The 26,017-nt window shown below is 36.8% G+C and overlaps 1 protein-coding gene across 1 annotated transcript in view; it reads right to left on the reverse strand.

Annotated features, from left to right (window-relative positions):
• The window catches only part of LOC139708871 (uncharacterized), a 76,684-nt gene that overhangs the window by 1,484 nt on the left and 49,183 nt on the right, over positions 1 to 26,017 (reverse strand). Inside the window, exons 6-15 of the mRNA XM_071620834.1 lie at positions 24,144 to 24,323; positions 22,406 to 22,429; positions 12,416 to 12,442; positions 6,864 to 7,034; positions 5,668 to 5,766; positions 4,658 to 4,747; positions 3,377 to 3,440; positions 2,571 to 2,681; positions 1,444 to 1,623; positions 397 to 534 (exon numbers count right to left, since the gene is read on the reverse strand). Of these exons, the coding sequence (XP_071476935.1) occupies positions 397 to 534; positions 1,444 to 1,623; positions 2,571 to 2,681; positions 3,377 to 3,440; positions 4,658 to 4,747; positions 5,668 to 5,766; positions 6,864 to 7,034; positions 12,416 to 12,442; positions 22,406 to 22,429; positions 24,144 to 24,323 (1,084 nt within the window). The remainder of the gene's footprint in view (positions 1 to 396; positions 535 to 1,443; positions 1,624 to 2,570; positions 2,682 to 3,376; positions 3,441 to 4,657; positions 4,748 to 5,667; positions 5,767 to 6,863; positions 7,035 to 12,415; positions 12,443 to 22,405; positions 22,430 to 24,143; positions 24,324 to 26,017) is intronic.

The following is a 26,017-nucleotide window of genomic DNA, read 5'->3' on the forward strand; positions in this document are numbered from 1 at the left end:
AATTTTTTGAAAAGTATGTCAATAAATTTGTAACTTTTTGCGCGAGAAATTAGCAGTTGAATTTGTTTAAAGGATGGACGAAAAGGACTGAATGAGTGCCCGAGAGTGAGTGTTGCAAGTTTGTTGAAGTTTATTTATGAGTAGATATGTCCAACTTTTAATTCTTACTATCATAAAACTTAAATATTTGACTCATTAAAAAAAAGTACTTTTAATGTTTTTTATTGTTTCTTTTTTCGGGACACCAAATTTTTCTCTCGGGCCACCAAAAATTTGAAATTTAGGATTTTGGTGGCCCCATCTGCTCACCAAACAAAAAAGTTAGTGTCGAGCCATGCTTAATATCTTAATATCTTATATTTAATATATGAAATTTCTGAGAAACAGGAAGCTCACTTATTGATGCAATGAATCTATCAAAGGTGGCGAATGTGAAGAGAGGCTCGGGGAGTTCCCGAAAGTAAAGCTTGAGGGCACCGGTGATGACGTGGATGTCTTCCTTCCACGGCGATGTCTCGAGATCGACAGGCTTTTCTGGAATTTCACGGAGTAGATGGGCAAAGAAATGTGGACAAGACGAACAAAATATATTTTAGCACTCTATAACTGCTTCTTCATATTTTTGCAGAAATCTTCAATAAATAAGAAGCAAGTGAAAATTGTGTCTGTCTTTTCAAAGACAGAATCGTCATCACATTAACTCATCATACTTGTATCTACATTGGCCCTTGATCCAAACTAAATCACCATAGCTAGTAACTGATCAATCTTGCCAATTCTCACACTGTTGGGTTTGAGATTAACTCCACAGGATTTTTTTAATTGAAGGATGAGTTTCATCGAAATTAAAACTATGCAATTACCAAGGGTAATAAATCGTTATCAATAAAATTACCAAGGGTAATTAAAATCGTAATTAATAAATTGATAATTACAGCCAACTTGAACATGGTGTGAAATTATACCTGAAATACACATGATTTTTTAACGACAATCAAATGAAACCCGTTGATACAATGGAAAGTTGACAATTAAGAAATCATTGTAAACTAATTGATCACTAATTACTTCCTCAATTAAAATGAGACAATCTCTCAATACAGCTGCCTTTCCTCTCCTAATGAAAATCTTTATAGCTTTGTCATATACTTTAATAAGTGCTTTTCACAACACTCATAATGTAACTGCAACTATCATATTTATCTGAGAATTTGCTTTAGAGCAGGGAACAAGGAGCAAGGAACTTTGCCATGACAGTTTTTCTTTCTTTAATTCCTTGAATAAATGAAGGGGCTTTGACTTCTCTGAGGATAGAGCTTGCTTTTGTAAACACCTTGTTCTCTTTTCCATCGACCTAAGTTCACCAATCAGCAGGACTGATCAACTCTATAACATGTGCAGAAAACAAACAGAATTAAGAGATCGACGTCAAATTTGCGTTACCTTGGTCAACTTGGAAGCGCAGTTTCTGTATCATGGAGAGGTTGCCGCTGACCCTGTAGATTCCGTCGCACATGAGTCCCCGCTTGTCTATCGTGGCGATGCACTGGGACACAAAGTTGGGCACCAAAGTCCGCTCTTTGTCGCAGAGCTTGATGATGTGTTTGCCGAAGACATTTTCGTCTGAGCGAGAGCAAAGGAATACGAGAGATGATTATGAAAGATTACCCATATCTTTTTTTTTTCCTTTGCATGTAATATGTTTGGGCAGTGCCAGTCTTGTTAAGATTCTTCATTGTTTTCCTCTCTAATTTGCATAGCCAACAGTGAACAGAAAATTTCATGTTGAAGCTTACTTTCTACGGCAAAGTAGTGCAATCTAATTCTTTTCTTTTAAAAAAAAAAAAATTGCTCAACACAATGGAAACTGGTCTAGCAGAGGTGAAAAAAAAAAATTCCGATTTTAAAACTTAATCTTTGGGGTTTGCTTGTTTCTTGCATTTTTGTCTGTTAAAGCATTATCGGAAATATTACGTTATTCGCATGTGATAAGGCCTCACCACCGACAAGCCTCATCCCAATGGATTTTGTTCAGATCAAAACTTCATCACTTTTCTACATTTTGATAAGAAACTTGATTATTTCTGCACGTTTGGGTGTTTCCACACAGTTTGTGTTTGTTTTATCACAAGTTTACCAAATGATGCAAGCTGCGTGTCCTCAGGATTTCAAGTGCATAAATATAAAGATGAATGACTGAGTGCGTGTGCGCGAAATAAACCTCATGTGAGAGAAAGCATGCATGTTTGTGTCTTCATGAATACACACAAAGAAGGTATCATACATCCTTGCTAAAACAACTCAATAGCCGAATACAACATTCCATGATATAGCATCGTCACCAATATTGATTAACTTAGTGGCTATCGAGTTGCTCGTTGGCACATTGCATAGAGCATTTAGCAATGGCGTGTGTGTTCATTAGGCTGGTGTTTCTTTTGGTTGTAAAGCCCAAAATTTGGGTGTTCTGCCATATAGGTCTCACTGTACGATTACAGCTTTATTCATATTAAAAATAGCACAACCTTAACACCAGGGAATACAACAAAAGTGTTTGCACATCACGGTACCTTGTAGAATTCCTTTGCGCTTGAGTTCATCTTTCTCCGGTCGGCGGATCATGAAGCTCTTGAGTTTCTCGCGAATGTTACTCTTCTTCACTGCATGGGCTTCATGGGATACTGTTTGAAATTGAAAAGGGAAGAGGTTATTAAGGTACATATATACAAATATCATTAACCTATTTGATATAATGCACCCACCTATCATGTATAAACTATCACATGATCACACTTTTTTTATGAAACTAGAGAAATGTTTCATTTTGTAAGCATTTTTCTTCTTTTTTTTTCTTTCTTCTTGGATAGAAAACCCATTTAATACAAAACATGGAGAAAATATCTTCATTACAAAATGTGCAGTAACAACAAGTAAAGCTCCAGAACTCATCACTGAACAATCACATCGTCGGGCGCCCTTGCATTGGCCGTTAACGCAATACAAATTGTATTTCGTTAACGGCCAATGCAAGGGCGCCCGACGACATGAGAATTGAAATGTCTGCATCGCCATCTCCTTTCATTTCAATTAATATCTCTTTTCAGTTCTGGAACCAGGAAAATATAAAGAGAAATGATCTTCTCATAAGGCTGGAAAGTTTAAGCATTGACATATGAATCCAAGTGCCTCATTAATAACTGACAATTGACTGTTTAAAACGTATGTCCAAACAACAAAGATGGTATGGCCTGGGGAAGTATATTGATAACATTTCACGAGTCATAAATTTCTGATAACAATTTAATATTTTGATGGGCAACTAGTTGTCAACTGCAACACAAAGAGGGCTCCTTCATCCCACCTCTAGGTGTCATACCTGGACTATGGATATCGTTGATATCATCTGGACTTGGACTGGAATGCCACAAACTCCCCTGACCCTGTGAAAACAACACCAAAGTACAAACATTCTATCATGACTCCACTAAGTATAGATACAATGAGTCTACTTTAAATCATCTCAATTGCTTTGTGTATAGTTAGCCTTTACGCTGCTTCTCAGACCTATGCAGAAATTCAGAAAAGTAGATGCAAATCTTGAGATAAAGCTATGCCCTCTTTAGATACTGACCTCTATGGCTGAGCCAAGAAATGGGGCTGGACATGTCAAAGGAAATACCTTCTGCTGCATCTTACTGAATTCAGTGAATATAATGGATTTTTCACTCCCTTCCTGAACACAGAGATAGCTTTCTACTGATGTCAATTTTTTATCTTGAATCACAATTAGTTGCTTCACAGCCTTGATCTCACAAGAGAGAGTCTACTCTTAGATTTTTGATGTGTGATTTACAGTTTGTGTGTCCCCTTTACACCCCTTTCATAAGCTGGTATATTGTAAGGGGTAAGCAATTCAGACCTTTCCTCATGACGATAAAACTGAGAACTTCTTTATAATGGAGGGGAAAACATTACTGTAGTTTTCCAGTGAATTCATTGGACCTCTCAAAATGTTCAACTGTTATTCTCAGTGTAAAAGAGCAACGTATTGTCGAGTGACACGGGGTTAGTTTTTAAATTTCTTCTTAACAAATTCTGAGGTGTATTACCGTAACATTCCATACACGATATTGGGATACATTATTCTTTAATCATGGAAACTTTTGTGAAATTTGCAAAAGGGATACAAAACCTTCAAGGTAATGATCATTTTTTGACATTGCTCACAGCATTGCTAAATGAAACTTGTGCAATCATTCCCAACAAAGTCCCACTTATGAAAACTTGTGTGCGCATTCTTTGACTGTAGAAATGATGCGCCACAATTTCTGGAGATCATGCAAATGATTTCATCACTCACTTCCTCAGAGCTGTATGTGTATAAAACTGATACAAGCTCACATGGACTCTTTTCTTCTTGGCCTACTCCTTACAATCTACTGTAATTTTGTGAGGGTTGATTATCACAAATTTTGCACAGATGTCAGATGGTGAAAACATCTTGCGAAAATGTTTGTGACCTCCTCATTTCCGAAAATAGCCCTACGCAAAAATAACAGCTTTTAGAGTATTAAATTTTAAATGAAAACTGTCGAGAGACATGATCTAGAGACAGACATGCAGTCAGTTAGTGGTTCCCATGTCACGTTTGTCTCACCGATATTGCTGCTTTGATGGCCTCAAACCATGAATTGCTTGCCACCTCGTCTTCACCTTGTAGGATGTATGACCCCTGCTCCGCTTGAAGCTGTGTGATTGTGGGATAAGATACAATGTAATTGGTTTGTAAAACGTGATAGGTTTGATGGCTTGGATGCACATGGTGACGGTTAAGGAGGAAAGTTTCCACAAATGCATACAGTGGACTTCTGTCATAACGAAGTGTTCGGGACCGGCAGTTTTCTTTTGTCATACTGAAATTTCGTTAAAACCAAACAAATAAACAATGAAAATACATAGGGAGGATAATGTTACATCCTGAATTTTTATTTCGTTGTAACCGGAATTTCGTTATAACCGTGTTCGTTATAACAGGAGTGCACTGTACTTTTTTTCATTCACGTATGTGCACAACAATCTCTTTCAGTGCTAAATCCTTCACACGACTATCGAAAGCAACAACTAAATTTGTTTATAAACACTTGCAGAGTTTTAAGGTTATGCTTACTTTGAACATCCCCTTAACATTGAGAGAGCAGCTACGGGAAATCTTGAACAGTGAACAAATGGGCAAACCCAACAGTGGAACTTCAGTATTTTTCCCACACTAAATTCAAGATAAGGTAATGCAGTGTCATTGCTTAAAAGGGAATGAAACCAAAATTTATGTGAGGATTGAGTGAATGCAGCAATATTAGTAATAAAAACATATCAGTGAAGTTCAAGGAAAATCAGAAAATCCCTTCAAAAGTTATCAATTTTTAAACTTTCCATGCTGCCATAGCTTGATGAGATGACCACAACAGCTTGTGATGCTAATGCAGGACAATAATATGAAGAAATCATACAGAGAATTCCACCAAATGTCAGTATAGCCAATGAATAGACCAGCTGTAAAACTGCTGCCATCTTTCCGCCTTTCACTTGGAAGTGGAGCTTCTATAAACTAAAAGCAATAAAAATTCTTGAAATGACAGTGATGGGAGGGGGGTGGGGCAAGGGACTCACCTCAAACTGTAACCTCTTGGAGGGCTTGCTCCCTGCCTTAGTCCAGAAGATGTTGGCCTTCCAGAGACTAATGGTGATATCGGGATTGCTACTATCCTTCTGTGGGGACACAAAAGCAACGGGTGGATTTAAAGAGATCCATCACTGACAAAAGAGGCACATCCATCATCAGAGTGATACAGAAAGATATGCAGGAGCACATATTTGTTTCGTTTACAAAATGGTTGATATATCTTTGATGTCGTATATGGGTTTACTGGTTTGTAGAAAAAGAGAGAGACCCTCCAAACAACCCATCACAACATCAAATAATCATTCTACACCTTTACAATAGAATAAAATGAGACTGCTATTTGATAAACACACTTGCACATACACACCTACAACACATATCAACATCTAGATGGAGTTTTTCGACTTCTGAACAGCTGTCTTTGAAATTCATACATTGTATTACTGGGCATGTCATGCCAGTAAGTTATATTAAAGGGATGGTATCGTATTGGTGGAGATGAGAATTGGGCTTTTAACTTTTTGCGAGATACCAAGAAAGCACTTATGATATACTACAGAGCATACCAGTATAAGAGGAATTCAAAGTCTATTTGATGAAAATCGGGTTCGGAATGACTGAAACATCCAAAAACAAAGTAAAACAAAGCAATCATAATAAAGTGTGGGTCCCACACTTTTAGAATCGCTCTTTTTTGGATATCTCAGCCATTTCAAAACCAATTTTCATCAAATAAACATTGAATTCCTCATAGAATTACATGCTCTTTCATATTTCATAAGAGGTTTCCCATTATCTTAACAAAAAAATGTTAGAAACCTGAAATTAGGTCTCAACCAAAACTATATGATCCCTTTAAGTGTTAAAATGGTAGAGGGTTGGCAAGGTTCAGTCATTCATGTCACTGTGTGATTTAAATACATGTGGTGTCAAAAATGTGAAATGAGATATATATCACCACACTCAGAATCAAAGCATGAAGGAATGACTCTGAATTTTGATGCAATTTCATCCTCCAGTTTGAACTTGGCCAGTACAATAGGGTTGAAGGATAAAATTGGCCATCAGATTAAGGCAGCTCAAGGGCATGCAAACACACACTCACTCACACACACACACACACACACACACACACACACACACACACACACACTGACACATATACATATACAAGGGACATTACCTCATAATGCTTGCTGTCCTTGTAATGTTTCAGCTGCGATCCAGCGAGGACGCCGTGACCCGGCCTGGTCTTCCGCGCTCGACTTTTGTCCTTCGTGTGTAGGAGGGTCAAGATCCCTTCCTTCTCCCGAATACCCATCTCGTTCACTATTGGACTGTACACGCTTACCCTCTGTTCTCCCCCGCAAATAAACAAAGAGAAAAGATACACAGACACAGAGAATTAGACGTGGCATTCATACACAGCAGAAGGTCCCCCTGAGGAGGACCATACAAGGAGCTATTTATATGTGACAGTGCCCTCTTGTGGTGGATTATAACTATGTTGTGTGGATGACACCTACAACTAGACTGGTTGTGCTGTAGAGAATGTGTGCTGGGTGTGGGCCAGATATTACCCCATGGTCGTTATTGATGGCATGATTCACATCTTCATCTAGATGACAGTGAGATGACGTAACTAGTTCATAATCATATTTGCTTTTCTAAAAGTGCATTGCTAAAGCCATCATTTAATTTGAAAAAGAAATACAACAGATCCACAAACAAATGAAGAAGGATGGAGATAAATGAAGGGCAATGAAACAATGACCTTTCATCCTCTGATAAAACAATGTTCTCTTCCTGGTTATTATGGAGTATACATTCATGATTAAAATGGTAATAACAAGATCTTGTAATTTGTATAACATTTTTACTTTACAAGTCATACAGACTGCAAATATTGGAACCAGTGTGTTGCCCACAGGTACGCCATAGGAGAACAGATGGGTTTTGTAGGTGCACCCTGGTTTGGGTGGCTAGGAAAATGCTTGTTTGTTCTCTGGTATTTTTGAAAAGTTTATCGGACCATAACCCTTTCGATAGAATGTTATTGTTGTTAATTTTTGGAGGGATAAATTTCAAGTGATTTTGTATCAACAAAAAATCAGAACAAAGGCACCTACAAAACTTAACCTCTTGAGTCTCCTTTTATAGTTATAACAGCTAAATCAGGAAACTACGATGATCAAGTATGTGACAAATTTTTATTTTGGGTCAAAGGTCATAAGAACATTGCATATCTGGAAACATAACAACCAAAGCCCTTGTAATGCCAAAGAGTAGTGGTAAATGTAGCATGAGAAATACATACAATAAAGATACAAATAATATATCTGAGATTACAAACATGAATATCCTTTTAACAAATGCCAGCTAGGTGAGATCATTTCAATCACAGTAGAAAACTATTGATTGACAAAGGTCTTGAAAATGGTGAATGGAAAAAAAAAATCACAGACAAAATGTTAGTGGGCTCTGTGAAAAAAATACATGTACCATACCTGGAGTATTCGACACAGAGCATATATATGGATGAGAATACATATTGAGTGCCAAGAGATGAGTTTTTTGTTTTTGTTTTTGTTTTTTGTTTAAAGCACAGCAGCAAACAAATGGCAATTCTTTATAAAACGTGATGCAACTGACAAAGGATAATGCAATGTATGTGCCTCCTACACTCCAGAAATTTGTGAAAATCACCATATTGAATTAGATTGCACGTCAAGGGATTCATACAGATCATATGACAGTCGTGGCAAGAATGTTAGTCATCAATTAGCAGTTAAAGCACAAACCAAAGAAACCACTTACGTACAGTAGATGTCACTGAATGAGCGTACTGCAATGGAATACTTCAACAAGTCTTTTTTGAGGAACTCATGGCGTGTAGTGTATTGAGAAAAGATATTGGTTGCTCTCTCATTATATATGTATGAGATAGCAACCAATCTCTCCTGCCACACCCCAGTACTGCCCCCAACATAACCCTAACCACCCCACCCCCTTTCCCATCCCATCCATCCCATAACTGAAAACCATCCTCGAGTACAATATAACCCTCACAGTCCTCACAAGTGAAATTGACACTGACATTCTACACAAACAAGTCTCCAGTGGTAGTGCCAGGGCTACAAAATGCCCATATAAGGAAAGATTGCAGGCAATTAAAACTAAGCTCTCTTCGAGCAGTTTTAAAGCTGCACACCACTCTCTGCAAACACATCATTCAATTCTTTCACAAAATACACCCTCTTCTCCCAAATTCCAATATTTTCATCAGATTTCCATTAATGTATCAACCAGAGATTAGGCATACTTCCAAACATATAAGTACTGACATTACTAAGACCATGTTGGTTTAAAAACGTATGGATTTATCAGATTTTTTTTTTTCTTTTTGCTATGTTAACTTGCACAACATGGTATGGCAAAACAGACAGAAATAGCTAACAAGAGACATTGTAAAACAGGTTCCACTTCAAACTTTGGAGTTATGTACAGAAACTGAAACTTTATCCCCCCCCCCTCAAAAAAAAAGACAAAAGGAAAGCCCATTAAAAGTGTGTAGCATGCTAAGTTTATGACATAAACATTTCCAGGAGATTTTTTTTTTTTCATTCTGAATATCTAATTCAAGAGATAGGGGTATTAACAACACATATCAGCTCTGAATGTAAAATACCACCACAGATTCAATTTTATTTTAAGTTTTTAAAATAGAGCTACTAGAGGATCAAATGATTACAACAGCAGAAGCTTCAATGGCATTGGACATGGTATAATAAAAAGATACTACAATTTCAAAGTCTTCTTTGTTCATTAAACAGTGAGACATTTGTAAGTGTCGGTTTGTACATGGGAGTGGCATTTCACTAGAAGCAATTTGGTGCTTGATGCTTGACACCATGAGTCATAAAATAGAACTTGGAAGCCATACGAACAGGCCTCATCATATGCCGTGGAGCAATTCTGCATCTTCCCATCATATACCATGTCTCACATGACAAGATTAGGAAGGAAAATGCCGACTCTGGAACAGATCACATAAAAACAACAGAAGCAAAAACCATGATCTGTTGGCTAACTTCAATAACCAAGAGGACAAGTAGATGTCACATTTATTTCCATTGACCTCAGTTTACTTCTAGATTGATTATAAGTTTTTAGCTTCAGTAGGTCAGTATTCAGCTCAATTCCAAGGTTAGTTTGTTAAGTTCACAATATCCATGTTAAAACAACAGTTTGTAAAGATTAATCACAAAGTTCAAATTGAATTTGATATCAAAATTGAGTGAAATCAGAGAAACATAACGGTAAAAGCTTGACAACAATCATACAAAAACTTAAGTTATGGAATGGTATGGAAAGTCTCCACCAAGTGTTCACCAAAAAGGGTATCCTATATACTAAATTGATTGAATTTAACAACACAACTACCATTTTGTTCAACAGACATCACACTGTTCACTAAAAATCACTTGTACACTGTGTAGTCTTGCACTCTGCAATAGTCCAGATTTAGTAGGCCTATTTCTACAATGACTTTATCACTTTTCCTGATAAGAAAAAAAAAAATATGTGATACACAATCCTAACTCATTTTGTGACAAGATCAAAACTGAAGTGCATTGGTTTTTTAAAGTAGTACTGAGCAGTAACTTTGAGTCCTCTTCATTGCTTGATGATAACCAATCATTGCTTTCTCTAATTCTTTCTACTCTTGCATATTTGAAAAGTGATGGAGTGCCAAAAACCGCAACTTTTAAGTGGGTATATATAAATAGCATTTCACTGGAAATATGGTAGATAATGTTAGTACCGCACTTGGCAAATAGGTGATAGTGTAAACAAAGTGTACATTGTGTATGTAACATGGACAAGAATACTGTATTATTGTGCACTAGTGCAATACATACTATATATGTGGGAGTGAATATATGGTAATGGTTTTTAATAAAAAACCCTAAGGGGGTGAAGGATCACAACCCCATATACATTCATATCTAAAACAATTCTCTTTACTCCGATTTGGTTTCGCTGGAAGAATTCCACACAATTCATAGGGAAATGGATTGTGTGTCCATGAGCGAATAAATGACATGAGCCTCAGTTTTCAGTTCAGGAAATCAAATTCTTTGAAAAAATTTAGCTTTCTTTTCTGCTACCTTCATTTGGCCTTTGCTAGAAAGAGATCATGATTCACATTGAATCAACTGAATAAATGACCAACAAGTATTACCCAGTATTGTTACAGAGGAAAGATGATATACTCCATAAAACATGTGCATTACAATGCAGCACAGGTCCTTTCACTCTGATTGGAGCTGTTTGAGTACATCACATCTCTTCAAGCAGTGATTTGTGGTTTCACTTTTCAATGGCCCAGGGTCATCACATTAAAGGGATGGTATAGTATTGGTTGAGACGAAGATTCAGCTTTTAATAGTTTGCGCAATACTTACAGACCACTCTATGACATGCTAGACAGCATACACATGTACAATTCTTATAAAGAGAAATTCTAAGAGAAGTTTATTTGATGAAAATTGGCTTTGAAATGGCTGAGATATCCCACAAAAAGAGTAAAACAAAGCTATCCTAATAAAAGGTGAGCCCCACCTGTAATTATGATCCCTTTGTTCTGGACATCTTAGACATTTCAAAACCAATTTTCATTAAATAAACATTGAACTCCTCTTAAGAGTTATCATGCTCTTTCATATAAGAAGTTTCTCATTATCTCATGAAAGAAAGCTGGAAACCTTAAGCCCTAATCTCAACCAAAACTATGCCATCCTTTTAATCAAACACAACGCTAAGGATTCTTTGTTCTGTACAGTCAGTGGTTAGAATATATTCCAGGCAGATTTTCTTTTATCCGCATATCATATTTTGAACACTATAATGATGCTTAGATGAATCCATAGCTGTTAAAGATTACATGACCGTAAAATGGCCAGTGTACACATGAACTAAATAAACAAAACAAAGACCAAAATACACAAACACAGAAGTCCTAGCAATGTTATCTAAATTAACATGTTAATCTTGGTGAAAGAGAAACAGGTTTGGAATAAGGAGTTATTTTGTGCTTGAGAGGGAAGTGATCAAACACTTCTTTTATACTCAAGCATTTTCACTTCCTCTTCAGTTATGTGAGAACAGAGTTACAAGATCTGCTGTGTTTATAATTAGTAGGTCCTTTAAACCCCTTCTCTCTATAGCATTCAAATTATTTGGGTGTGGTAATAAGGATAGTAAAAATGTATACAACATTTTGCCCAAAGTGAATATCACTGGCACCATAATGCCCTCTTCAACTCCAAAAAGAAAGAAAAAATAGAAATGTTGAAAAAAGAAGAAGGAATACCCAGAAGTTTTGTGGTATTCCTGTGGAGTCACAAGAATACCATATAATCATCCATTCTAGTGATTAGCACACAGGTATCATCGTAACATGTAAACCTGATGCTTTTAAACACCATGCATAGCAAAGGGGTGCACTGATAATGCAGTTAATAGAATACTTGGTTATCTTTATTAATAGGCACAGCAAGTCTTCATCAAAAACTGGTAAACTTAAAGATGCCTTAATTTTGGGTTATCTCTGCAAACCATTCATCTGTTACTCTGCAAACATTAAAGAAAAAAAATAAAAACCAAACATACTCAAAACACATACCACACATTACATTTTCATGAGCATGTATGCACTTTTCCATAACTTACATTGTGCTTCCTTTTCATTTCACTTTTCTGTCAAGGGAAAAATAAAGGGGGGAAAACCTGATGATTAACACAGGGCAGAGATTAACAACCTCTATATTATGTAATTACGTGAAATGATGCACACATAGCTATGCATTTCCATTAAATAATAGCTATTGTTATGATAATCATTGTAAAGTGGCGTATACCTTTTACGTAATTCAACAATTGAAAGACAAACAGTGGGTATGTTTAATAACACTGCATTTCTGATTCTCATCAGGACTACCTCAAAGTATGATATCATTTTAAAGAGTAGTATGATACTGCCAAGCAAACATTGTCACAGAACATTTCTGGCAACCTTACTCATCCAATAAGTATCACAAGAATATAAAGTTTGACACTCTCAAATCATACCCGTTTTTCTGCTTTTCACTTCAAACTTTCATCACAGAAAAGATAGGATAAAGTTGAGCTTATTGGGACAATCAATGCCCCCTCCCATTAGCCAAGACATTTGGTAAAAACTTCAGAATGCCTTCAAGGACCATGAGTAGCTTTAAAAGAAAATCTACCCCTATGGAGTAATTGTTTGGAATGACTAATTGTTTGGAATGACATGCTATCAAATTGACAAGGCAGTTGATGTTTGTGCAAACTTTAAATATTTCTGTATTCTTACAAGAACAGGAAGGATAAATGGTCATCTATGAAAATTTTTGCTGTCTCTTTTTCTTATGACTAGAGTCAGGCTTTGATGCAACACTGCTATGTAAAAATCTTTCATAAAAAATATGCACTGTAATTACAGCTCTAATGCCTCTAGACTGATCATCCCTTAAATCACATTAGAACAAGGACTCATACATGTGCAGCAATTTGCTCTATTAACGGGGAAACACATCAGATAATGATCATACATTTTCTTCCACTTGAGAAAAACTGATAATATTGAGCAATTGCCAGAGAAGGGGCAGAATACAATGAGCATCACCAAATATGGTGAGTGCACGCAGTCTGGCTCCGCCTCTCTTGCCAAATATGGCAATCTCCTAATAAGGACGAATGTATACTGGGTGAACACACTTAAAGTGGTGCGATTCAAGATTTTGTGAAGAAGGTGGTCCATTCAGTGTATGGCTAATCATAAACCCAGTGTGCAAAGGTCGGGGGTGGGGTAGGATAGGGTAGGGGTGGGATAGGGGATGAGTTGGAGATAGGGTGGGAGATGGTATATTCCCCATTGAAAGCAAACAAATGAACCAGGGGCCCTGGTCACAGAGACTCCAACTCTCCCGTTTTCGACGGGAGATCTCCCGCCGAAAGCCCATTTTTGCACAATCTCCCGTTCTCCCGTTTGAGATTTGATTTCTCCCGCCCTGGCTCTGTGTCTCCCGGTGGAAAGGATTTCTTACTTATTTCTATCGTATGTTGAAAAAATAAGCCTTAGATAGCACCAGAGAACATCTAGAATCCTAGGAACTTCGCGCTTCGCACACATCAATTTGGAGCCTCCCGTTTGCTGGGGGTTTCAGGCGGGAGAATCTCCAGATCAGAAGGTGCTTGGGGTTGGAGTCTCTGTGGTCATCAATACCTACGCTGGTTTCTTCTCAAGTCAAACCAATGTGGCATGTAGCATAGATAGCATAGAGTGTGCATCACTACTTCCTTGTTCGATTTGCACTTCTTTCATTTCACAGTTTATACAGTCAGAAAGACACATGCATACTTGTGTATGGTGTATTCGGGAATGGACTGACAAAAAGCTTAAAGGGAATTCCACTCTATATCCGGGTTGACTTTAATGCATGCGCAATGATAAACAAAAAGGCTGCACTTTCACAAAAGTTAAACATAAAATGAAGAAATTTAAGGAATTCAAAGTTTCATGTTTTAATGAAACAATATCATTAGCAACTACAGGCAAATCACATGATGCTGATGCCATTGTGCTACATGTTTCCCAAATGGAATGCACAGAATCTCGCTTCTTTTTTTATGACATGAAGGAGTTACTTCAATCCTTGCAAATAAAAACTTGAAAATGATAAGATTTATCAAATTGACTGAAATTGCAAATCATAATAAAAACATAATTTTTGTCACACTTTTGCACAAAAAAAATGTGAAAGTTGTAATGCAATGACATCATCATCTGTATGGATGTAGTTGCAACAAATATCAATATTTTGAGAAAATTAATGTGATTTTAAAACACCATAATCCTCTAGTGTTTTTTATGATTCTAATTTTGATGAAACTTCCTTCTTTTTGTTTGATTTCACTCTATGTATCACAGTCAACTTGAATGTAGTGTGCCATTGTGTTTAAAATCACCTACAACTTGTATTGTATCTCCCCCCCCCCCCCCTAGTGTTGCAGCTTTTAGGCCAAAATCAACATTCAAAGAACCTTTGCAAGGGCAAATATGTGTTGACTTCTATTGATTTAAATACAATACTCTGATCATCACTTATGTGGACAAAAAAAAATACAATAATGCATGTCAAATATCTTATAATTTTTCTGCTTTCCTTCAGATTACTCAGATATGCCCACAAAAAAAAAAACCTTCCAAACCATGATTCTGTTGATGACATCATCCACTAATCACTGCTGATGTGCAGATATGCCAAACAAAAGACATTGTATGGAAACATGCAAGTTATGATCAGTCTAGGAAAAGGTGCATTGCAATGTCATTTGTCAATCATTTTATTATCATTATTATTATCCTTTTTTTTTTTGGCATTTGCAAAGCAATACAAGTAAATGACCAAACAACAGAAAAACAAACAAAACAAGCGTAGCACGTTGACAGCAATTTACAGATGTTGTCATCTACAGAATCCTGGTTTGGAAAGTTTTTTTAGTGAGCGTATCCAAGGAATCTTAAGAAAAAATAATGAAAAAAAAATCATTATATCAACATATGGCACATATTTACATATTCTTTTGGCCACATAAAATGTAAGTAATAATCAGTGTATCATCAACAACAACAAAAGTCAACATGCATTTACATTGTACATTGCACAGGTTCTTAAGCATGAGTTCTATCTGCTTTGGATACATAGGTCTGCATTCTTCCCTAGTTTCGCCAGGGCAAATGAATGCATCAAATATGCTAACAATTGCCCTTTCTTCTTCTTCTTTTTCCAGTACACAGCCTTGCTGAGGTGTTTAACTTTGATGGAAGTTCTCCAATAGTTATGAACTGAGTACAACATCTTACTGTGTTTTGTTTGTTTGCTTGCTTGCATATTATAGGCAGCCAGCCAATAGGCAAATGGGATTAGACAAATATATTTTTGTCATCAGTTTGGGAAAATCATTCAAAGAGTGATTTCTACTCCTAAATCCACATGACTGAAGTAAATGTTCAATGCTCCAGCAGGGATAGAATGGCTTGACAAAATTATGTTTAACAAACATAGGTTGCTTCTCTTACAGGCACTAATCAAATGCCCTTTACAGCAATCACATCTCCCGTGATCACAACAAAGTTGCCCCTAGATTCACTAGCAGTTTGTTGCCATTTCATTGCCTTTTAGTTGCCTTACTGTTGCCTTATTGTTCCCTTTTTGTTGCCTTTTTGTTGCCTTACTGTTGCCTTATTGCTCCCTCTTTGTTGCCTTTTTGTTGCCTTACTGTTACCTTACTGTTTCCTTAGTGTTGCTAAGCTTCAGAAGCTGCCATAAATTGTTGTAAAAATGTCATTGTGTATGCCATACACTTTGCGAGTATGGGTCACAAATCTGGACTTGTAGACAACTTTGTGACTAAATGTGAGTGGCTAACTTCACGAACAGGAACCACTGCTATGGAACAAGATATATGTTTCATACCTTTCCAGAATGCAAAGTTTGTGATTAACAACCTTAAAAATGTTTGCACCGCATGAGTGTAACTGGCAGGCAATATTTTGGTATGTTGCCATTTTTGAAATAATTACGATGACTTACAAACCTTTAAATTACGATGAAATAAAGGTATATAGTATAAACGATAAACTAGATGGCTCTATTTTGTGCGATAGAGCCCAAATTTAATTTACATACCATAGAATTAGTTATATCACATATGAAATATACTTTGTATTCACAATGATACAGACTGAACTACAACTATGGCAAATACCACCAAATTGAGAACATACTACCAAAACAATTAAAACTATTCAAAGAAAAAAAAAACACCAATAAATGTATGCTGCACTGTTTTGTCAAATTTGTTGTACTGTCAACTTCAAAAGATTCCCTGCATGCACTGTTTTTTCATGTCTAAAGGGCTGCAAAGCATTCCCAAGATGAGCACTCAAAAATACCAAAATGTGAACAGGGTCGATCGAATATATATACATATTTATATAGCAAGATTAATGTACGGTGTAAGGTGACAATCTCACAATACTGTAACAAAGGCATCTGGATATAACCAACTACATGTAATGATGATACAAATTCAATGACATCAGTGGGGTTTATCGGTTGGGATTATAAGGACATGGTTTATGAACCAGGATGACATCATTTTCTGCCTCTATTTCAATCTGTGCGCGGAATATCAACACAGCTATTCCATGAAATACAAAAATGAGTGATGAATATAATAGAGATAGACATAGAAAAATGACTGGCATATGAAACTGCCAATATAGGAAATGTTCATGCTATGACTTTCCACCATGGGCAAAATTCAGTGATCATCACTTGTTCATTATCTTATGGATGAGAGTATTTCCATATTCTTTTTTTTTTAATACCCTTCCTACTTTTTGGCTACTTCAAGACAGCGCAAAATTTGCAATGAAATGTTCCACTTTTGCAAGCATTGCTCCTTAGAGTAAACTATATTTTATGTTGAATAGAAAATGTGTGACATATTTGACTAGGCTAGGAGCAATGTCATATTAAAGCAGTTAATGAATGGGCGTCTGCTCAGTTAAGACTTCCTTTTGCGCACATATCGAGTTTCCACACGCATACCTAAACAGCGGCAAACTACCAAGGTAGTTACTTTCACTACATTAAAGATTTAATGTGAATAAAATCTGCTGACAGGACTCTATAATCACAGTCATTACCATAGCAAACCTGGCATGGGATGAGGGTAGGGAAGAGAAATAGTCTTTAAGTGACAGACCATATCTTTAAACTGTCTTCAGAAGAAAAAAATACAAAGAAACACACAACAAGAACAACAATATATTGTGTGACATTAGCACAATTGTCTATGGCTATACATGTCATGACAAGATTTTGCCGACTGTTTTAAAATGGCAAGGTATTGGACAACGCAACAATGGTGTACCACGAGTTCTGCTCTGTGACAAATCAATATGAGACAATAATATTCATACTTATGACACCGATACCAAAACTTGTGACAATGATGATGACGATGATAGTAATAATGATGACAACAATCATAATATCAAAGTTTATAATCACCATCACCACCATAATCATCATCATCACCATCATCATCATCATCATTATCACAATGATGCTAAACCATCATGCTATAGGGAAATTTTGCTGCAGAAATGATCCTCTTCCCTTCATCAAATTGGCAACTTTGAATTACACTGGATAGTTTATACTGGAGGATAAGATAGAACTATTCATATTTATCAATCTGCTCAAAATCAGACCCAAAAAAATAAGTAAATATAAAATTACAAAAATTTGCCCATTTGAGAGCCACACTATGTTGCCAGTTGAAGAATCAGTTCAATATTTCATGATAAATAACTTTGGAAAATTCTGCAAGTATAGACAACATTCACACACAATCAACAAAAGTCTGAGTGAAAGAGAACATTGTACTCTACCACTTGAACATTTACGAGGAATAATAAAGATTTACAATTTGAAAAAAAAAATGGTGTCTTGGAATGGATGAATTGATACACAGATATAATATCCATATGGGGTCTGACACAAAAGACTAATAGGATATGTGGTCTGTAGACATTAACGAACTTGACTTGATTAATGACATACCTTTCTTTCATAATACCAGTCCTGCAGAGACAAGAAAACCAACAGATGCAGCTCCTCATATAACATTTTTTAAACAAATCATGACCTGCGTTAACAAGGGTGCTGAGCTTATAGGTTTTAATGAGATTATGCTGTCTATAGTAAACTTTATAACAAGATATAAAAAGCAAATTAATTTTCATTTCTTGCTTATATATGCACGCAAAATGCCCTGTATAGTAATTGCTTCATCTATCAAATTCTTGGAGAAGTGCTGCAAAAATTATTAATTTTGTTGTTATTAAATCAAAACGTCTGATTTCATGACATATCTTTTATTGGAGAAAGATTACATGGAGATGGATAAATACATAAAACCTGCAAAAACAAGACCAACCTCCACCCCCTAAAATGTCAATTTGAGACAGAAACAAATAGTATTCATTTCAGAAATATTCTTAAATCTAGCAATTCAGAGGCTGTCAATCATCCTGCAATCAGAATAAACAGCACTTGGTATCATTGACTATGATAGGATTTAAATGATTCAGAGAGTTTTCATTCTACTTTACAACTAACTATCACTCAATGTTAAATATCATGACAAAGAGATACAGGCTAAAACTGAGAAATGTGTTTTCTGGGACCTTACACGCAAATTAGATTAGCTCTATGTTATCATCATACATATTGTAGTTGCTTGATTATGATTTTGTTTGTTTTGTTATATTTCCATTTGTCAGTTCTCCCTAAAGAGTATATCGTCCTTGTAAACTGATGTACTTGTACATGGCTGTACTATATAAGTGTGCATTTTTATAGAAACTTTGAACTGCTTTTGCACTTTCGCAGCATAAAAAGAGACACAATGGTCCTAAAAGTAAACATTGCAAGTACTTCCAACGTTGATGTTTTCCTCAAATGGATATTCCTTGTTCTCTCCAAACAGTAATTTGATGTATTAAACCCCCCCCCCCCCCCAAAAAAAAAAAATGGGCTCAGTTTTGATTAACTATGGCCATAAATGTTGCTATAGATTTCATTCCCTGTTAAGTCTTCAGTAATGAACATCAAACATGTAGGAAATCAGCCTTGGCCTGCAATTTAGCATTCTTTTTTTTTTTTTTTTTTTTTTGGGGGGGGGGGGGGGATTTATAGCATATTAAACAATGATAAGAGAGTCCATATCATTACGGGAATTATCACTCAGTAGCCATTTATTGAATGATATTTGTCACCATGTCCCTGCTTTCAAAATCTAGATTTTGAACAAGATGATATGCGAGGAAGACGTAACTATTGAGGTGCCGCATGTCTAGTGAGGCAGGTAATAAAATCATCAAAAACTTGGCATAAAATCTTGTTTTTAGAGATAGCATCTCTATTTGGTAACAGGACACCAATTTCATGATACATTAAATGCAAGAGGGGGAAAAATGACCTTGGTGTCTCTGTGCAGGTTTCAGAAAGAAAACAAACATTCAATAAAAAGTTTCCTTGATAAAGTGTGAAAAAGGAAGACTTTCAGTCTCATGTCATTTCCAACAAATAAGCTCCATAAAATGTTGCCTATAATCACCTGTACATCTATAAAATGCATGTTTTGAAAAGTAAGCACAAAAAACATAACAAAACATGATGACAGACTAATGAAAGAAATCTGGGTTGGCACAATGATTGGAAACAACACTGTGGGTGTGTCACGAGATACATGGATTTAAAAACAAACAAACATTTATCAAATGTTCTGATAAACATACGAACATTCATTAGCTGATTATAGTCAGTGATTCACAGTATTAAATGCTATTGATATATGTGTATGGGCCCTATATATGTTTTGTCCACTCCCTAATTACTGGCATTTTCTACAGAGTCAACGTGTGACTTCTTCATTTATACATTAACCATACAGGTTTTTCCCTTAATAGTTCAAAGGTAATTGTTTGAATATTAAGTCATTTCTGCTAGACTATCATTGTGATATAAAGTGTTGCAGACAGGAGAGGGATAAGTTTTTCACCTTCACAATCACCAACATGATACATGTGTATTCTGCCATGGTTGTACAATATGCATTCCGCATACTAGTAGTCCAAACCAACAAGAATCCTACAAGAAGCTACAGCGTGTATGCTTTCTGTAGAGTTGAACCGGTTTCTTTGACAGACTTGACTTACATAATGTATCCCTACACTACTCTCTGTACTTTGGATTATTTGGGGGCTGAATGGTGGTACTTGGCAAGTTTACAAAATATCAAAGTGACAGACATCGGCTCAGTCTTTTACTACTTCCTTTCATGACAGAGACAGTATCTATACTATGCATACATACAAACAAACAAACAAACAAACAAACAAACAAACAGAGTGACAGACAGATGACATATAACTACCAATCACTTCATGTTTTGCTGGGGTTTTCCCTTCTGACCCCTGAGACAGTTTGATGCAGCTGAAATATTGTGCTGCAGTATCATGATATTGTGGTATTACACATCTTGAACTTTCTCTTCCTTTTTTCAAATTTTCCTTTTTGTTTTGTTTTGTTGAAAACATCTCTGGTGTACAAATTATTGGCTCCTTGCACCTCACAAGCATGTGGTATCTGGTCAAAGCATAATTCTGTTTCTGACTCTTTTATTTTGAAATCTTTGAAAGACGCCACGGTCCTTGGAGTACTGCAAAAGTTTCATGCATTCCATGTGACATGAAATTAGAACGAAAATAAAAATTGCATTAATTTTTTGCTTGTTTGCGTTCTTGTTATTTGTTTTGTTGTTTTGTTGGTGTTTTTTTACATTTGCTAGTGTTGTAGCATGTAATGCAGACTAGTAACCTTTCACTGTATGTAGTTCATGTTGTCACAGCTGTTAACCACAGTGGCAACAGTAAGCCCTTTCTAAGTGACAGCTCAATTATTGTGACTACCAACAAAATCATAAACATGCAAAAGGCATCTTAACCTACCGCGATGTGATAACATTACTGATGATTATTATTTCTACACGTTCAAACTCCTTTCAAGCTTGGAGAAAAACTTTGGCAGGCACATGCTGCCCAATGCCAGTTGGTGTCTGCAGAATATGAGTGGAATTTTATGCCAGAGCTTGCACAAAAAACAAAGGGCCAGTACATTTAGAAGTTCAACAAAACACAAACAAACAGAGAGTTAAGCATGTGAACCAAAACAGCCCTCATGCCATCCAGATAATAGTTGTCCCCTTATGTCTACCACTTAGGGTGCATTCGAGCGCTCTAAAGCAAACCAAAGCGGACTGAACCAAAGCGTACCGTACGGAACTGTGCCAGATTTGAAGCGTTCGAGCGCTCTGTGGAGAAAGCGTACCTCACAAATTATTTTTAGAAAACGTCACTCTTGTTTGTAGCAAGAATGTCATTCACCTGTCGCTTGAACTACTTACAGCTGTCCCAAACAAAGAGAATGATGTTTTTGCATTGTGACGTATGCGCATGATATGCACATGCTTTACAGCAAACTTTCGGTACGCTTTTGGAGCACATCGGGAAGTGGTCCACTTTTGGCTCGGTACAGTACGGTACGGTACACTTTAGGAGCGTTCGAGCGCTCCTCTGGCGCGGGTACGGTATGGTACAGTTCGCTTTAGGTGAGCACTGGAACGCACCCAAACGCACCCTTAGAGATGCATATAATGTCCCAATTGATACATGTACATATTTACAGGCTGAGGAAAACATGACATATACTACCCTGTCTGCTGAGCTAATATTTTTGCGCATTTTGTGGCAGGCTTTAAGACACAGCTGCAATATTTAGAACCGCTTTTTGCCAGTGATGGCTTTCATTTGACAGAGCCTTTAATGTCAGCTCGAAACACAGAACATTAAATTGATGATAAAAATCATGCACATATAAGGTTAGCAGTGAAAGTGCAATAATTGCATGTTGGGTTTTCCATGCCATGAAGAAGAAGGAAAAGGAAAGAGCAAGAAGATAGTAAAAGTATTAAAAGCCGGTACTGTATGAAAATGAGTACCTCTTCCGTCATGGGTAGTCCACGCTATACACGGATTGTGCCATCGCAAAGGAGGAAGGGGAGAGGGGGGAGGGGGGAGGATGTAAAACAGAGAATGCAATGAAAGACGAAAACAAGACAGAGGATCAATCTGACTGTGACATGGGTTCATCGTTTCTTTCATACACACAGCTACTGGATGCGGGTGCCGTGGCAACAACAATGCAAATGTTATGCTCACAAGAGACAAAAGCAACAACAACGGGATGTTAAGGAAACCTTTTATCAGGTGAAGGAAATAGCAATGTACGCACAGAAAATAAAATCAACATGTATTTTCAGGGACAGCAGGTAAAAATGGATTAGGAGATATGTACTGGCACCACACACAGATTTTTTTCCTTCTTTTTGAACAAATTCTATAGTGGAGTGGCAAAAATGACAAGCTTTGTTTTCAGTTTTTTTATTTTTTCCCCTTTTCTGCACATGATACCACTTTTTTATTTGCATGAGTGTGCAGCCTATTGCTGACATTCTGGCTGTAATTTTTCACTAATGAAATACTGTATGAAGGGAAAATAGACAAGAAAGGATGACAACATTCAATTTTTTTTTTTTTTTTTTGGGGGGGGGGGGGGCAACAGGAAATTAAAGTAAGTCTTCATATTTATGACAATAATATGGCATGGTCTCTGACAAAATGCTTTGGTTTTAACATCAAAGCGCTTTAAAATATTTTTTTTTTCTTCTTTTTGCTTGCCTGCTACAATGTACCGAATCTAAAACCTTTCCTCATGAGACTATGAAAATGTTATAGCCTTTGTTTAGGGTCCATCACAGGCAATGGAGTATTAGAAAACAATCGGCAGGACAGGGTATAACAAAGAAAGAACCTTAGCAAAAATGCTGCAACTTGCAAGGCTTTACCAAAGGGGAAGGGCGATTAACTCTTTATTAATCAACTGATTAATCACACTTATTTGTGGGCAAAACACATTTACCACATACATGTAAACAGTAATAAGGCCATGCTTATAGCAGATGTATTAGATTTATAACCAGCCTTTGACGAAACTAGTCAACTTTTTTTTTTTAGTTTATTAGAAGAGAACAGGTTAATCATCTGATTTTCAGTCCCTAGCGAGCCTTCTACATCTTGAACAGAACTCCTTTACATGCCTCAAACATCAAGGAAACAAAGAGAAGAATGCAGTAATAACATGCCTAACAAAATGGAAACAATCACCATCTCACAAGAACAATTTAAATTAATGTTTGAAAAACGCAGTTCAGTAAAAGTAGCACGTAACTAACATCAATCACCTAGAAGATTCCAAACCCAAAGAATCTGCACAGTAAAGAGGTAGAATTAACCTCATATTTGAATTGAACTCATAACAGGATTGATTCCCCCCCCCCCCCCCCCCCCCCGGACAAATAGAATTATCACACAAACCCATGTTGTTGTTGTTTTTTCTTCCTATGAATATTTGGCCTGGCATCTGACACAGAATAACATTACTAGAGAAGCATCAGGCTGGTATCAAAATAACAAACACCATAATTGAAGAAATTCAATCTAAAAAAGGAAATAAGAAACACATTCAACATAAGATTTCTTGTCAAGACGGAAACCATACTACGGACAGAATCAAAGATTAGGAGACAGATAGACAGACAGACAGTCATAGAGACAGACAGACAGACAGAAAGACAGACACAGGCAGACCAGAGGAACGAGAAGAAAACACATCCTTACATCCAGAAACCTGCTCTCAGAAGGGAGGTTCGCGCCCGGAGATGGAGCTAAGTGTGGGTGGAAGGAAAAGGGGCGCGCCGGGCGTGTCTCGCCCCCTTGCCGCAGGGACTGGCTTGGTAACCTGGAGTCGTCTCCGCCCGCTCGGTCGCTGTCAGATACCATGCGACGGCGTGAGTTCACCTAGAAAGACAGATGCGTTAATGACAAGGGGAGTGGGGAGGTCAATTCAGAGGATGATTTATATTAGGAGTGTCGGGGTGGGGTCGGGCAGGGTCAAATAAAGAAATGTTATAGAGGAGCTTAGAGAAGTGGTGTAGTGGTGCAAAACGAGGGACAGTGTCATCTCATGAATTCTACTGAGCTGTATGGTTACCATCATCTCCATACAATTACAATCAATAATATCCATTTCCTTTTTCATTTCCTTTACAATGACAACATTGGTGGCAGAGTGAAAGACTCTCTCACCAAAGCATAGCATACTCATATTTCAATGTGTATGCGGAGTATGCTTCATTCATTCATTCATTTCATTCATTCAGCCAGGCACATTGCATCATACGCTTTAAATGAATGAATGAAGCATATTCAACTATTAACACATCGAAAGACTTAATACAGAGACCATGACCACGCTGCGGAATAGAACCAAGGATGAGGTTCAACAACAGTCTGGATATTACACAGTCTCCCAATCAGGTTATTGGGGGAAACAATCTTCACAGTGCTATTTCCTGCTTCACACACAGCACAAATTTAGAAACAGACCTGCCCCATTAATTTTTCACTTTCACTTTACTGACTGAATGGGACTATTACTCTACTGCTCGACTAAAGTCTGTTGAAGTGAATCACATGCATTCAAAACCTTCGCCCCCGAAATGATAATTAAAAAAAGACAAAATAAGAAACAAAAAACTTTGTGTGGCAAATTCTTATGCAAAGTAAATCTACTAGTGTGATTTCCTTTGTGTGTGTGTGTGTGGGGGGGGGGGGGGGGGGTTGAGCAGGGAGAAGTAGCAAAGTTTAATATGTATGCTAGAAGATATTATAGGATATTATATTATAGGATAAATACAATTGGTCTACATTGATATACGGCACAAATTCTGATTTCATCAGCTGGCACATATCCTCATCTCAGAATATTCTGTATACGATGGAACAATGGGATGAAGGTAATGCTTCAGAAAATGGTACAGAAAAATGGACTTGAAAGGGAAGTTATTGTTATATTAACATCGTTTTATTATGCTCACAAAGCAGATTGTCTCCTGTACTGATGCAAAGTCCAGTTATTGGTTTTTCCATTTTCACACTGTATACTATACGTATACTTTATTACTAGTCGAACAAATGCCTTAAAAACACAATCTTTTCACTGTTTGGTATCATTTGCTATTTGTTCAGAGGAAAATGATCTATTGTTCAGTACTCCACAATGTTCTGCCTTGATGAAGACATTACAAATGGATTACTATCACCTGATGTTTAGAAATTGTAGGCTGGTATTTGACTATTAAAGCACCTTCCTATGTTTGATGATGATAAACAATTACATCTGTTTTAATGATATATCAAACTGAAATGTAATTTCAAAGCAGCCTAACGCATCAGTAATCATATGTCTGATATCCTGATTTACATACGTCAGAAATATATGGACCTTATGAGGGGAGAAAGTGCCCACTGTTCAGACTAATATGAAAGAAGGCTTTAAGAGATATGTGCAATATACACATTCACAAGTATATACACACACACTTGCACACACATACATACACACAAGACACATGCAAATCATGTTTAGCAGTGATACACCCCAACATAGGTCAGATGGTCAATACACATCCTACATATATCATCTTTTACAT

Source organism: Diadema antillarum, unplaced genomic scaffold, assembly GCF_040938485.1.
Source record: "Diadema antillarum isolate AM-2024a unplaced genomic scaffold, OU_Dant_1.0 seq00001379_RagTag, whole genome shotgun sequence".
Classification (NCBI taxonomy): Eukaryota; Metazoa; Echinodermata; class Echinoidea; order Diadematoida; family Diadematidae; genus Diadema; species Diadema antillarum.